Source organism: Egretta garzetta, unplaced genomic scaffold, assembly GCF_000687185.1.
Source record: "Egretta garzetta isolate BGI_Z169 unplaced genomic scaffold, ASM68718v1 scaffold108, whole genome shotgun sequence".
Taxonomy (NCBI): Eukaryota; Metazoa; Chordata; class Aves; order Pelecaniformes; family Ardeidae; genus Egretta; species Egretta garzetta.
In genome coordinates this window covers 5,894,156-5,907,268 of record NW_009260614.1, presented here as the reverse complement: position 1 = coordinate 5,907,268, position 13,113 = coordinate 5,894,156, and the positions used below count along the sequence as shown (strand labels likewise).

The following is a 13,113-nucleotide window of genomic DNA, read 5'->3' as shown; positions in this document are numbered from 1 at the left end:
GAATGCTATCGCACTGAACTGCATTCTTCATTATGAGATTATTGTTTGTACGGGAGCTAGGTAATTTCTGACTGCAGTCAAAACAACTACAGTGTTTTGGGGTACCTGGTTTTGTTTTTATTTCTTTCTCGTCTTGCTAGAAGAAAAATTCTGCAACTAATCTATAATGAAGAAACATGTCTGTACTTCCCGTTCAGCGATAATGTATTGATCTGATGTTCACTTATCTTGTTGTCTTTTTCATATACCATATTGAAGTATCACACTAATTTAACAGCGCATTAAAGTGTGTTTGTCAACATAAGCCCCATGAGAAGAAAGAAGTAAATCTAGAGCGGAAGCTATATGTGACTGATGTTGGATTATACAGAATTGTGCAACTTTCTCCCTCCAAAATCACAAAAGTAGCAAAGAGAGCATTTCAATAGATCTGATGATTTTGTAAAGCCACTTCTATCACTTATCTTTTTTGATCTGCGTACGCAGTGGTGTTAGGAGTGGAAAAAGTATCCAAACAGGGTTACGTTAGTACAGCAGCAGCAGAATTAGAAAAAGCAAAGTGTTCGTCTAACCCATGGTTTGTTTTATACTTACTGTCTGTTTTTCTATCAGATTCCAGGCCAGAATCAAACTGCACAGTTTTAAGGAAACACACAGCTAAAGCACACTCCACTTCCTAGGTATTGACTGCAAAGAAAAACACCTGCCTGTGACGTACCTTCAGACCCATTTCTTCGTTTCGGTACTTCCTGAAATAGTCTGTTCAGGTTCTGGCCTGGATTCTCTGTTGAAAAACAAGTTTGGTAAGAACAAAACAATCAGGGGATGGTTGCTCTGACATCATGGGCTGTGTGACATGAGAAGCTAGCAGCCTGTCTCTGAATGCAAGGGTTCGAGCTGTCCTCGCCCCCTCGAGCCTTTGTCTGAGCGCTGGAGGAGCTGGCTACTTTGGAAGAAGCAAGGCTGGCTGATTTGTTAATAAAGATTACAGCTACGTTCGGAAAGGAGATTAGACAGATATAAATAAATGTCTAGAGATACCAAAAATGAAGAGGTTAAAGATGGGCAGATAATCCCCTCAAGTACAATCATCAAAAGGAAGAACAGATTATAAATCTAACAGTGTGCACTTTCAATTAAACAAAATCTAGGAAAATCCTGCCTGTCCTTTCCAGTATTTCTTGACTGTAAACAACTTACTTTTCAGTTTCTCTAAATGTAAATCTCAGTCTTTGCTTAAGATGAATCACAATGAAATGCACGTTATTTCTTAAAATCACTGCCTTCAATATGCAAAGCTGCTTTAAATTAGGATTGTTTTTTCATTACTCATCTCATGCATCACCTATGATATTTTGTCAAAACACTTTGGAAAAAAAGTCACACAAGATACAACAGAAGTCTGGTCTCAATAAACAACCCCAAATAAAAATGTTCAAGGATTTCTCAGGGGTGATACCCTTAGTAGCTACTGACCCTTTTCACTCTGTAGTTAGCTCTGACATGGAGCTATTGAGAAGTGAGGGATGTAAGCATCCCTGCTGCTTGCCCCCACTGACAAACCAAGTCAGTGGCTAAAAAAAGCATAAGCAAAGATACTAACCTGCTTAAGTGCTGAAAAGCAGAGTTAGAAAGCTGTACTTTCTGTACCTGACATCTGATCGGGTGAAAACAGCAGCAACACACAAAGGGCCCCGTACGGGGAAGCTTCCAATTTTTAACATTTGTAACTAGCAGGAAAGTAGGGCAAGACCCTCGGCCGGCGAGCGCTTACCTCTTTGTCTACCCTGGATGCTGCGAAGAGCCAAGATGTTCTGCTCGTCCGAGAGGAACTGCTTCATCTTATGAAATGGCTCCTTGCCTCTCACAGTCAGTTTATTCCATGGCTTTGGCCGGGCTAGTATCTCACTCACAGACCCTTGTGACAGTCCCAACACATAATGTCCAAATATCCGCTGTCCAATATTGTGCTTGATCAATTGCTCTTTCACCTGACGTGCAATTTCGGCTGTGTCTATCTCCTCGCCTTCAGAGATGCTCCCAGCACTTTCTGACTGGCTGGGAGACGGGGCCATGCCATTTACATCCGGACTTTGTTGTAATGGACTTTGGGAAGATATGGAGTTTGTGCTGTAAGGACCTGTTGAAAAAATCATGCTTGTGCTTCCTGCTTCCTGCATTGCCTTGGAGTAGAAGGACTGCATTAGCTGTCGCTGGAGGAGAGAGTTTAGTGCAAATTTTCCTGTGGAGGCCAGGGGTAAGCTGGGGCTCGCCAGGGATGAGCTGAAAAAGTCTTGACTTAAACCCGTTGGTGAGAACTGGTGTGTACCATTAGTATTGGAAGCCTGCTCCCCCGTGTTGCGGAGCAACTGAGAAGGAGGGGAGGCCGGCAAGGTTGCAGGACGCTGACTCTCAGGCTGGTCTTTCCCTTTTCTCCTGGCTGACCCTACAAGGAAGGTCAAACATAATGCATTATGGGGGATCAAAGAGGGAAAAACCAAGATAAAAAATGCAAAGTTTGCTCCGCAAAGGGAAAAAGTGCAGATTTACAAGGGCCAATGAAGTGGCGGTGGGGTTTTTGTTTTCATTTTTGGTTTTCTTTTTTTTTTGTTGTTGTTGTTTTTCATAATTGAAATTTTCATAAGCCAAACAAGGCCCCCAAAACAAACAACATGCATTTCATGTTTGCACCTTTCTTGTATGTTGCAGCCTGGAGAATCCCCCTTACAAACATCAAAACTAGAACAATTACATGAAGTGCAGTTATACATTTAAAATAAATGCAGTTACAGACAGCAAGTCTCTTTGTTGTCTCTCATTCAAGACATTACTCATTGGACCTGACTGAACCCAAATGCAGCAAACATTTACATTTTGGAACAAACCAATTTGAGTAAAGGAATCACCATTAGGTGGATGCACCAAGATCACTCAGTTAAAGTCATAAAACACTTCAGAATTCAGTAATCCCAGGGCCAGTGGCAACTTTTAGCTTTCTTCCAGCTGCAAAAACCATAAGCATTCAAGTATCTGGAAATTCCATGACTTGCCATTTAAAAAATGTGCACGCAAGATGTAAAAAACCCACATTAGGAAAGCTAAACGGCAAACACGCTTCGCTAAAAAGAAAGTATTTTGTTTTTTCAAGCTGACCTGCTGGTAGTATATCTAAGTGTATCAGACAGGAAGATTATTGTGTTCTACATGCAAACATTTTGCATAACATTGTGTGTGGGGGAAGAGACTTCTGGTGCCACTGATGAATTTGTTCCCAAACAGAAGACAGCCTCAAACGCTACCACTTGGTACATCTTGTAATGCCTCTTTCCTAACCTTTAAACACTCTCTGAGGTCTCCAAGTTCTATTTTATTATCCAGCCTATAAAACTGCAAAATCAAACATTATTCAGTCTTCCTGTTGCCTCTTAATCTTTCTGCCATGCATTAGCTCAGACATTCATCTCTCACTCAGCCCGCCCTCCCTTTACAAGACAGCAAACAAACCAGAATAGCCGAGAACGGTGTCAACCTACCACTCAGGTCACTATTTGTGATACGCAGCGTGGCGTTCTCCGACTGCAAGGAGCGGTTCTTCTCCAGCAGCAGCACCTCCAGCGGTTTAGATGCATCCTAAAGAAAATCAAAGTGGGAGGTTTGTTTCTAAAAGCATGAAGAGTCTCACTCGGGCACTGAAAAGGATTTCAGAAGAAGAAAACAAGTGCTCATCTCTTCTATGAACGCAGCCAGGGAATTCACATGCATATATTTGCAGGAATCCCTTAGTGCTCCTACGTGAGCCATAGAAGAGATTCACTGTTTAATTTTCATAGTAAATCATTCATCAATTCTGCATTATTTTGAAATGCATAATGGAACATTTTCTTACTCCTACTTATTTTAAAATGGTACTGGCAAGCTTTCAATTTAAAAGCTGTAGACTTCTTTTAATCTGATTAAAATAGGAGTTAAGATTATATTATTTCTTCTAGGTCAACTGACACAAGTTCAGCATTTCCTTGAAATGCTGCATTTCAGCATAAACAGTTTATTCAAAAATAAAATCAATCACAGACACCTGCCGTTTACCTCCCACTAAATATCTAACCCTTGATCATTAAAAACATATTGAAAATTAATCCCAGGATATTCAGTTCAGATTTCAGAAGCAGGAATTTAATTCATAACGTTTAAACTTAAGTAAGATTCATTTGCTGGAATAGCAGAGCTTTCTCCTGCTTTCTCAGTGCTCAAAGGTTTGTTTTCTTTTGTGAACATTATTTTCAAGGCTAACACAGACTTAAAAATGCTAAAATCCTTGCTCAGCGTACTGTCAGTACAAGAAACACGCAAGTCTCAACGTAGCTGTTCACTGACTCCAGTATCTTCAAAAGACTCAACTTCACAACATCATGGTTATCCACTCCAGCACAGCTGAAACATCGTTCTTTGTCCTTGACCATTTAAAAGAAATTAATAGGCAAAAAATGTTCAGTTCAGCTTTTTACATGAGAAAACATCAGGAAAACAATGATCAACCCGTATGTCTCAACATCAACAGGAAATTCTCCATGCCAGCACCAATGAATTGCAAGACAAAATTTTTGTTAATTAACTGGACTGCAAGTAATTAAGAAAACAAAAGTAGGTTCAGTACCTGCGCACCAGAGCTTTCAGACGGTGCGAACTCCATGGATTTCAATATACTGTGGAAGGCAGAAAAAAAAGTTATTTTCTATTTCTTCTTTTCATAACAACTGCACTAATGAGCATTAACATTATCATTTCCCCCTCTCCAGCAACGCTACGAGTGATAACAACTTTCCTTGCAGTAACACAGCCTCATAATGAATATAGAATAACTATTCAAACTAGTTATTGGATAAGAAAATTTTCTCAAGCGTCATCTAAATCATTCCATATGCAATCCCACCAGGCCAGTTTAAAGCGTAAATTTAAAGGTTAATAAGGATATAACATTTTAAGCTGTCAGAAGCGATATAAATTTATCTGTGAAGCTTGAAGGGAATGAAAAAGTTGTAGCAAAGCAACAAAACAGGGGAATCACCACCACAGTTGCAGTACTTTATATAATATACACCAGCTCACATATCAAGGAAAATATGCACAAATAATCTTCCCAACCAAGACACTACAGGCTAAAAGGCAGTTTTTCATTTTAATAACCTCCTAGTTCTATGGCAAAGGGAAGACACAATGGCACAATATTTCTTAAGAAATATGAAAGATCCAAATATTTATAAGTACATTAAGAGAAGAATCTTATAGTCTCCTTGTCAATATTTTAAATAAATACTGAGAAGTCAAAGGACATCTCCCTTCCAAGTCTTTCAGTTAGAGCTGTATCGTCTGGCAAACGAGAATCTTACAGGAATACAAACATATTACTATGTTTTGTCTTACAAATGTTTTTACATAGGCCTGCTGCAGGCAGGACATTAAGTTCCTCAGACTGAAGCAATAAATGATTTCAACTTCTCATTGTACAAAGACAACATCCATTTGTTGAAGAAAAATACATAAACAGGTATAGGTAGTGTTTATAGAGCATTTTTCATGTATAAAGCACCAGGAACCTTGTGAGGCAGGGAGGATATGTTTAACCACGTATTAAATGTGGAAACTGAGTCAAAAAAAGCAGAAGGCCTGTATTAACACGTAGGGACTAGCTCTGGATGCCACTTGGAGCCAGCCAGGCACCCAGCACTCATTAACTGCTGCAGACCATGTGGCGTCCAGCTCCTCTATAAATCTGTCCGTGCATTAATCCAGAATTGGATGTCCAGTCAGTGGCACGCTGGAAATCAGTGGCCTCAGTGACTCACTCGAGATCACACAAAGTCATAGCAAATCCAAGGGAAAGGAAAAAAAAAAAGTCATTCTGAGACAGAAACCTCATGTATTTTGCATCTGTGCATACTCATTGCGTACAGTGTTAATTCTGACAGGCACTCCTACAAATATAATAATAAAATCACAAAATTCTGGCCATCACTTTCATCATATGGCGCCACTGGGTGATCCCTCTTGCCAGCAGAAATTGCTGTAGATCACAGCCATCACCCAATATACAAGCATATAAAGTAATGCTGTTAAGACTACGTGGACATAGCAGCTCACCCACATGCAAAAGCGCCTCTTTTCTGCTATTAATGGAGTCATGCCAGTCAAGGAGAGAGGCTGTGCATTAATGGCTCGAGTTCTTCAAGATCCTGACATTGTATTGACACGACAGGCGTGTTTACTCAGGTTGCTAATCACTGCTGAAAGCAAGTGTTCCTTGGGACACCTCTTCAGAGGCACAGCTCTGCCTACCAGGACCCCAACATGCTGGGGGAGATAAATAGAGACTCATCTAAGGAAAACCCCAGTCACTGGTAGGGAACTGCTTTCATCCTCCCATGGATTCTGCACGGTACAGCCTCTGAAAGGATAGCAAGTAGTAATGCATGTCCTCATGATGGTCAAATAAGGAGACCTATCTGAATTTTAAAAACCCCACATTTTGTAACAGCGAATTATCATGTGGCAAACTCCCCATGGTAAATCACAGGTGTTTCTCCCATGTCAGTTCGGATCAGCAGGACACTTGTGACGCAGGACTCCCCGTAATCCCCACTTACCATGCTTCAGTTTGCCATGCAGAGCAGTCCTGGAGCATACCAACCGCGTTCCTTCTGGATGAGACTAAACCAAAAGAAGCTGCATGCTCTCAAAGGAGCGGCTGTGACATGCTCTGACCTCTACCGTGCTGCCTACAGAACCAGACTGAAACCAGTTCAAAGTGCAAAGTAAGCCTGGACATATTTACTGTGTGTATCGGGTTCTCGGCACCAAAAGTCTGGCTTTAAAGCCCCGATCCTGTTGTGCCCTCCACTTGCACAGGCTGCTCTGCCAATGCATTTTGGTTCTGAGCACTTGCTGCCAGCTGGGACCTTCAGAAAGGATCCTAAACCTTGCAGCAGCTGCATTTTTCAGCAAGCTTGGAGCAGGCATGCGCATTCAAACCTCGGCTGGAAACTTACTGACCTCTGCCTACTTAAAGTGGATTCTTTGCTACCTGAAATAGCCTTCTGGCAATTTCACAGGTAATTTCCTATACACTTAGAACCCAAAATATACTAAAACCCAAGCTGATAGTATCTCAAATTGCCCTTGGAGGAATATTGACTACAGCAGGTTCATTTTTTCCAAAAATGTAAAAGTTAAACACGTCAAAAATGACTCTCCAAATGTGTCACAAAAGAGACATTTTCCTCAGGAATATGAGGAAGCAAAATGTTTCTCCTTTGGATTCCAGGAATATCTTTGCCCATGAGATCTCAACTCAATCTGCTGCTCAAGATCAGTTATCTGCTTTTTAAAGGAATGATCTTGTGACTTGAATCTGCACATCTAAGACGACTTGAAAGACCTTACTCTAAAGCAAAGAGTGCATTGGGACAGCTCGGCTTTCTGTTCGTATGATCCCGACTGCGAAGGCAGGAGGGTTAGCACTGTCGTATTACTCGAGAGGGAACTGAAAGGACACACAGAGCTCTCAGATCTCAAAAATAGGTTTAAAAGCTATTTGGCACAAAAGCCAATGCAGAAAGCAAGGAATACTCCCATGCCAGATCTTGATGTGGACCCAGTTAAGTTCCTCCAAGGTTAGAGGTTGACTGATACTGAGATCCCTCAGCCTTCAATGCCTCTAACATCCTTGGGAGGATTAAGGAAAATACATCAGTGCCAAACAACTGAGAAGTTTATTCTCTTTCTTCCTTACTGACAAGATATCATTTTTCTTGGCGCATACGTGCGTTATGAGCAGCTCATTTTTGTCAGTGTTTGAGGGCACAAAGGCAGGCATGGTAGGATTCAGTCTAAGGGATACCAGATTTACAGCAATAGACTGTTCATGGTTTCACTTCAGACCAGACTGCCACTCCTGAGTGATGTACATTTAGATTTTGGCACATCTTTTGGACTAGATGGGAGCAGAGAGGGTGGCGTGAATGAGCTGCTGTGACAATGCAGCATTGCAAACATCTTCAGTGCTCTCACAAGAGGGTCTTAACCCCCACACCATCCGGCATGACAGTGTATGGACCCCAGGCCACCTCAAAGCTAGCTAGCTGTCCCTCCAAAGTCAGCCTGCCCAGATAAAAAAATCTTACCCACAAATTAGGGGATATAAAAGCTGTAACAGCCAGAACAAAGAGTTAATTTACACCTAACCAAGGGCCACTTCCAAGAGATTCTCCCAGCTATTTCACTGCTCAGGCTCATCTCAAAGTAACAGGAACAGGCAGAAACACCGTATGAACACTCCTGTGTCATGGCTTCTCCTGGACCTCTTATCTGCCTTCCCATCCCTGCCCTCATGTAAGTGTCAGTGTTGTTAAAGAGAAAAAAAAAAAAAGGCATTACCACCAGGAATACAGGGATCTAAATGAGTTTCGTATCTAAAGTAAAGGCAGTAAACCAGGTAGGATTTAAAACTCATTTGCTGTTTTGGCACATTCACATTTAGTAACTCATGTAGAATCGGGAGGTTGTGACCTCATTCCCATTCACTACTTTATAAAGGAGGGCATAAACTGGCTGAAATTTGAGGCTGAGTTTCCTTAACTCAGGGGAGACCATGGACATATTTACCCATATCACTAAAATGATGATGCTTTTTTGAGACCAGTTAACATTCAGGTATAATGACCAAAGAAATGGTCAACTCGTTTCACAGGACTGAGATGATATCCCTACATCGGGGGGTGCTGCAGCTGGCAGTCACCCAGAACCGCAGCCAGCGTGGCTCGAATATAACAGCACCAGGGGCTGGGCAGTCACTGGGCTTGCAAAATCAAACCTGCTTTCCATATTCTCCAGGGACGTGTAAACAAAAGCACATGACTACCAACCTCATCTGAAATAGCTCATTAAACAAGGTAACATTTTTTCAGTCTTCTTAAAATACACACAAAAATGCCGGAATGATGAAAGAGGAGATGGAGTTTCTTGCAGTTAGTTAAACTTTGACACTAAACATATTTCCAGTCAAAAAGCTTCTCTTCTGAACCTGACAGTTTGTCTTGTTATAGTTTAAAATGAGGCTCTTTCAAGTCTGTTAAAAAACCCCCTTGAAATAGGAAGAGGCTGTTTGTGGCTTTAGTTTAAAACCACAAGATATTAGCAAAAATATACAGTGAAACAAGCTCAGCATTAAAATGGTAAGTGCTGAACACTGGCTGGCAAAATCATCGAAAAGCTATTATGACCAAAGGCCCTGCATTAAATTCTTGGTCCACATTACATTCAGCTGTTGGCTGGGGATTTTTAAACATCATACCACCTAAAACACCACAGATTTTCAAACTTTTCACCCTTGGTTTTAGGGCCTTTTCTTCATGGGCACTTGTAAATACATTTGCCATTGCAATAGTCTGCTGCAACAAAAAGTAGTACTCTCAGACAGAGCAGTTGCACTGGTTCTGGATGCAATTTCTGCCAATATTCCCAATTTGCTTGTCTTTGTGGTTTTGACTGAATTCTTTAGTGCTCCAAGAACACAGATTTGTGGCTTCATTTAACAAGCATTGTTAAACTAGAGTTTGTGAAAAAATTATGTAAGCATTTAACACTTACTTTAATTCTTTCTTAACCTCTTCATAATCAGCCTGTCCTTTCAGTTTTTCTTCCAGTTGCTTTAAAAGAAAGAACACGGATTTAATTATTTAGATTTTTTTTCTGCAGGCTTTCAAAATCATCTTTAAATTATTCCATATATACAGCAGCGCACAAGTGAGGGTTAATGACTCATACCTAATTTACATATATTAGAAAACAAACTGTAACCAATTCAACGTAAACACAATTATACCTCACTCTTCCTTTGTTTACAGAGTGCCAAGCATTACAGAATTCAGTAGGTCCCAATTCGGCTCTTTGCAATGTCACTGTCGTGTGTTCAATAAAGAGATCGGGGAAGAAGGTATTAAAAATAGGGCAGCTGAAATTTTTACGAAACTGATAAATTGAGTAAACAAGCAGGATGCTTTGGCACATACTGTATTCTTAACAAGACAGTTCCTGATAACCTTATCTACATGAAAAAAAGACTGAAGAAGCTGTTGTCGACTGGAACGCCTTAGGCTTGTAAGACTTCTACAATGCCTCATGCCCAAACAAAACAGCTGTACCAAGTCGTTTTACAAGCATTACTTATTGCAATAACTAATATGATTACACACCGGAGATGAAGCATTGAGACCAACGCAGCAGGTCTTTCTGCTCAGGTCTGCCTGACCTGGGGCAGTCTCAATGGCTTCTCTTCGGTGTGAAGATGCCACAAACGTTGAAACAAACCTCCTAACGCAATCCATAAACGCAATGCCACACATTTGGACCTTACCCAAGAGCCCCTGCTCCCAACAACAGTGCTCATCACTACAGGATAAATGCTTCAGGAGGCCTAAAACATAGTGATACATAATTGATGCCGTTACGTTGCTTGCAGAAGCCACATTAATTTCCCACCAATAATTTCTTTGCTTAGTACAGGCACACCTGATCTAAGCAAAGAAAGAACAGAACTTACTGGCCTGCAACTTCCACGGAGAAGTTCAGGCTAGCGCTGCTTCACTTAATTTTTGGTGTTAAAATTGGCACAGAATCCCAAAGGTCACAGGAAACAGAAATAACACTAGGACGTACCACCCTCAAAGACAGAGCATCTACTTTGAAAAGGAAAGGAATATAAGACATGAAAAAGAGAAATAGGGCTTTATGTCCAGGAGAGGCTGCCTTCAGTGGCGAAGTGAATTCAAGAAGATCCTACACCTGGGCTGCTCACTGAACACAGGAGGAAGGCAGGGCAGGGCTACTGTGAATTTGGATAAATTTAGCAAACCTGTTTAAAATGCAGCCCCATAAAGTTCTGCACCAGCACAGTTATGGGTGCATGAACAGCAGGGCTGGGACAGGCGAACAATTAGAAGTGGGAACTCTTCACCGTGCTGTCTTCCCAAGTAAGCCAGTGTGGAGGTATCCCCCATCTCAAAGCTATCCAATGGGTACGAGCAGCAAACCTGACCACTGTGTAACACAGCACCCACAGATTAGTGAGGCCATCATCTGAGCCATCTTAATAATTTACATGAGGCTTCTTCAGATGCCTACAGCGGCATGATGGGGCTTTGTTGGACTTCCAGCTATTTTGCCATCTTTTAAAGGATTTCCTGCCACGCATTGCTGAAACTTCTGCCTTGCCATTAGTACATCTATTAAAAAGCAGTGACAAAGTGGACATTCACATTATCAATATACAGCCCTCTTGAATTCCTCTTTCTGGTTTTGATACCATAATCCACAATCATTAGTCACTGCTGACAAGAGGCATCTCCCAGCAGTAATAAATACGTGAGCCTCTGCTCTGGCAGCTGCTCAACAAGCAACTCTTAAAGGATCACCACCACTGCCTGTTGCAGGAAAGCAGAAGCTGTTGTTAAGTGTGGAATTTGCACTCTATGGGACATGGATGAAACAAGCGGCCTCTTAAAAGGTCTCGTGTCCCAGCATCCTTAGCCATTAGGAACTTGCACAGTTACTCAAATTGTGTTAAAAAGAAAAAAAACCACAACCAAAACCCCATGCCTGTTTCAGCTAAAAATTTTTTTCACCTGGAATAAATACAGGGCAAGTTTGTAATTTCTTCTGAGATATGCTGCATTACCAAATTCCAGTTACTAACTGGAATTATAGGGAGTACCAGCTTTGCTCCCTATAGCAGACACAGTGCTACAGTAGCTTTGGCCCTGCAAAAAACCCCTACACTGATGTAACTAGGAAAATCCTACAAATATTAAAGATGTTCAAGGTTTTGATAACCTCCAGCGTGTGTTGGAATGCTGTTATACAAATGTACCACGTAATCCCAGGGCCCAAGATGTCACTTCAGTCCTCCAGGGTTTAAGGAGGGCCAGCTACAACACACCACAAGCTCAAGCAGCTTTTCAAGCTACAGCTCGATGCTGAGCAAAACAGAGTTACTGTCACAAGGAATCCATCTGGACTTTTTAATGCACAAAATCAGGCTCGGTAAGACTGGAGAGGGATCTTTAAATGAAACCAGTGAGCCAGAGAGCTCTCAGTACTGGGGAGGAGACTCAGCATTGTGACTGACAGCTTTAAAACTCGATGCAGGCACTGGGAGGCCCCCGCCGAACACCACACAGCGTCTTTCAGCTCTCCTTGACCATGTCGCTCTGCCGGCAGCTTCTGCTTTTTGCTGCGCTACAGCTTAAAGCACAGATACATGACAACTCACCTCTTCCTTCACTCCGTAACTCCTGAGATCTCGGGGTCTACAGCAGATTAACTTTTACAGTAGGGATAACTGGCTATTTATACTAGTCCTCAGTATAAAAAGGACTGGAATGAATTTAACACAATATCCTGGATTAGTATGTTAGTTACTTACGCAACGGTTTGCTAAGAAGAAAGCCTTTTGTAGAAATGGAGATAAAATACAGAAAAGCTGATGATTCCCATTTTAATGCAATCTATATTAAATGTAATTCTGTGTAGGGTTATGCTATACCCTGAAAGTATTTCTGGAAATTTTAGGTACGAAACAGAATTAGGGAAAAAAAAAAAAAAAGATGTTGACAGAATGAAGCTGGTTTGGACTCTCAGGTACTTGTATGCTGTTATAGCAGTATGGCAACCAGCAATATTTTACTATGAATTGTATAAAAACCACATACATCCATCATTCCCAAGTACCTAATATAGAGATTGTTGCCATGGAAAATCTGCACCTAAATGTATACTTTACTAAACAATATAAACTAACAACTGAGAATGCAATGCCTGTATATAAGCAGACCATTAAGGCACTTGGCATCTTCCCAGTCAATGACTGTTTTAAAATGTATTAGTATGGTAATTGTCTCAGAGAACCCTGTAAAACGCACAGAACATGGTATAACAAAGGTTCAAGCTGTGAGACAATCTGGAGGAACTAATATCTCACACTAAATATCAACCTGGTTAATTCAGACAAAATCTATTCTAACATCCTCCACCACACAAAAATGTAGGGAGCCAGAGGACAGC

General features: G+C 41.2%; 1 protein-coding gene across 2 annotated transcripts in view; it reads right to left on the bottom strand.

Moving 5' to 3' along the window:
• CUX1 (cut like homeobox 1) overlaps positions 1-13,113 on the bottom strand; it is a 250,607-nt gene that overhangs the window by 74,280 nt on the left and 163,214 nt on the right. The window contains exons 12-16 of one of the 2 annotated variants that reach the window (XM_035900512.1): positions 9,643-9,701; positions 4,655-4,703; positions 3,534-3,630; positions 1,775-2,446; positions 719-784 (exon numbers count right to left, since the gene is read on the bottom strand). In XM_035900512.1, the coding sequence (XP_035756405.1) occupies positions 719-784; positions 1,775-2,446; positions 3,534-3,630; positions 4,655-4,703; positions 9,643-9,701 (943 nt within the window). The remainder of the gene's footprint in view (positions 1-718; positions 785-1,774; positions 2,447-3,533; positions 3,631-4,654; positions 4,704-9,642; positions 9,702-13,113) is intronic. The other variant, XM_035900513.1, reaches the window with a different exon arrangement.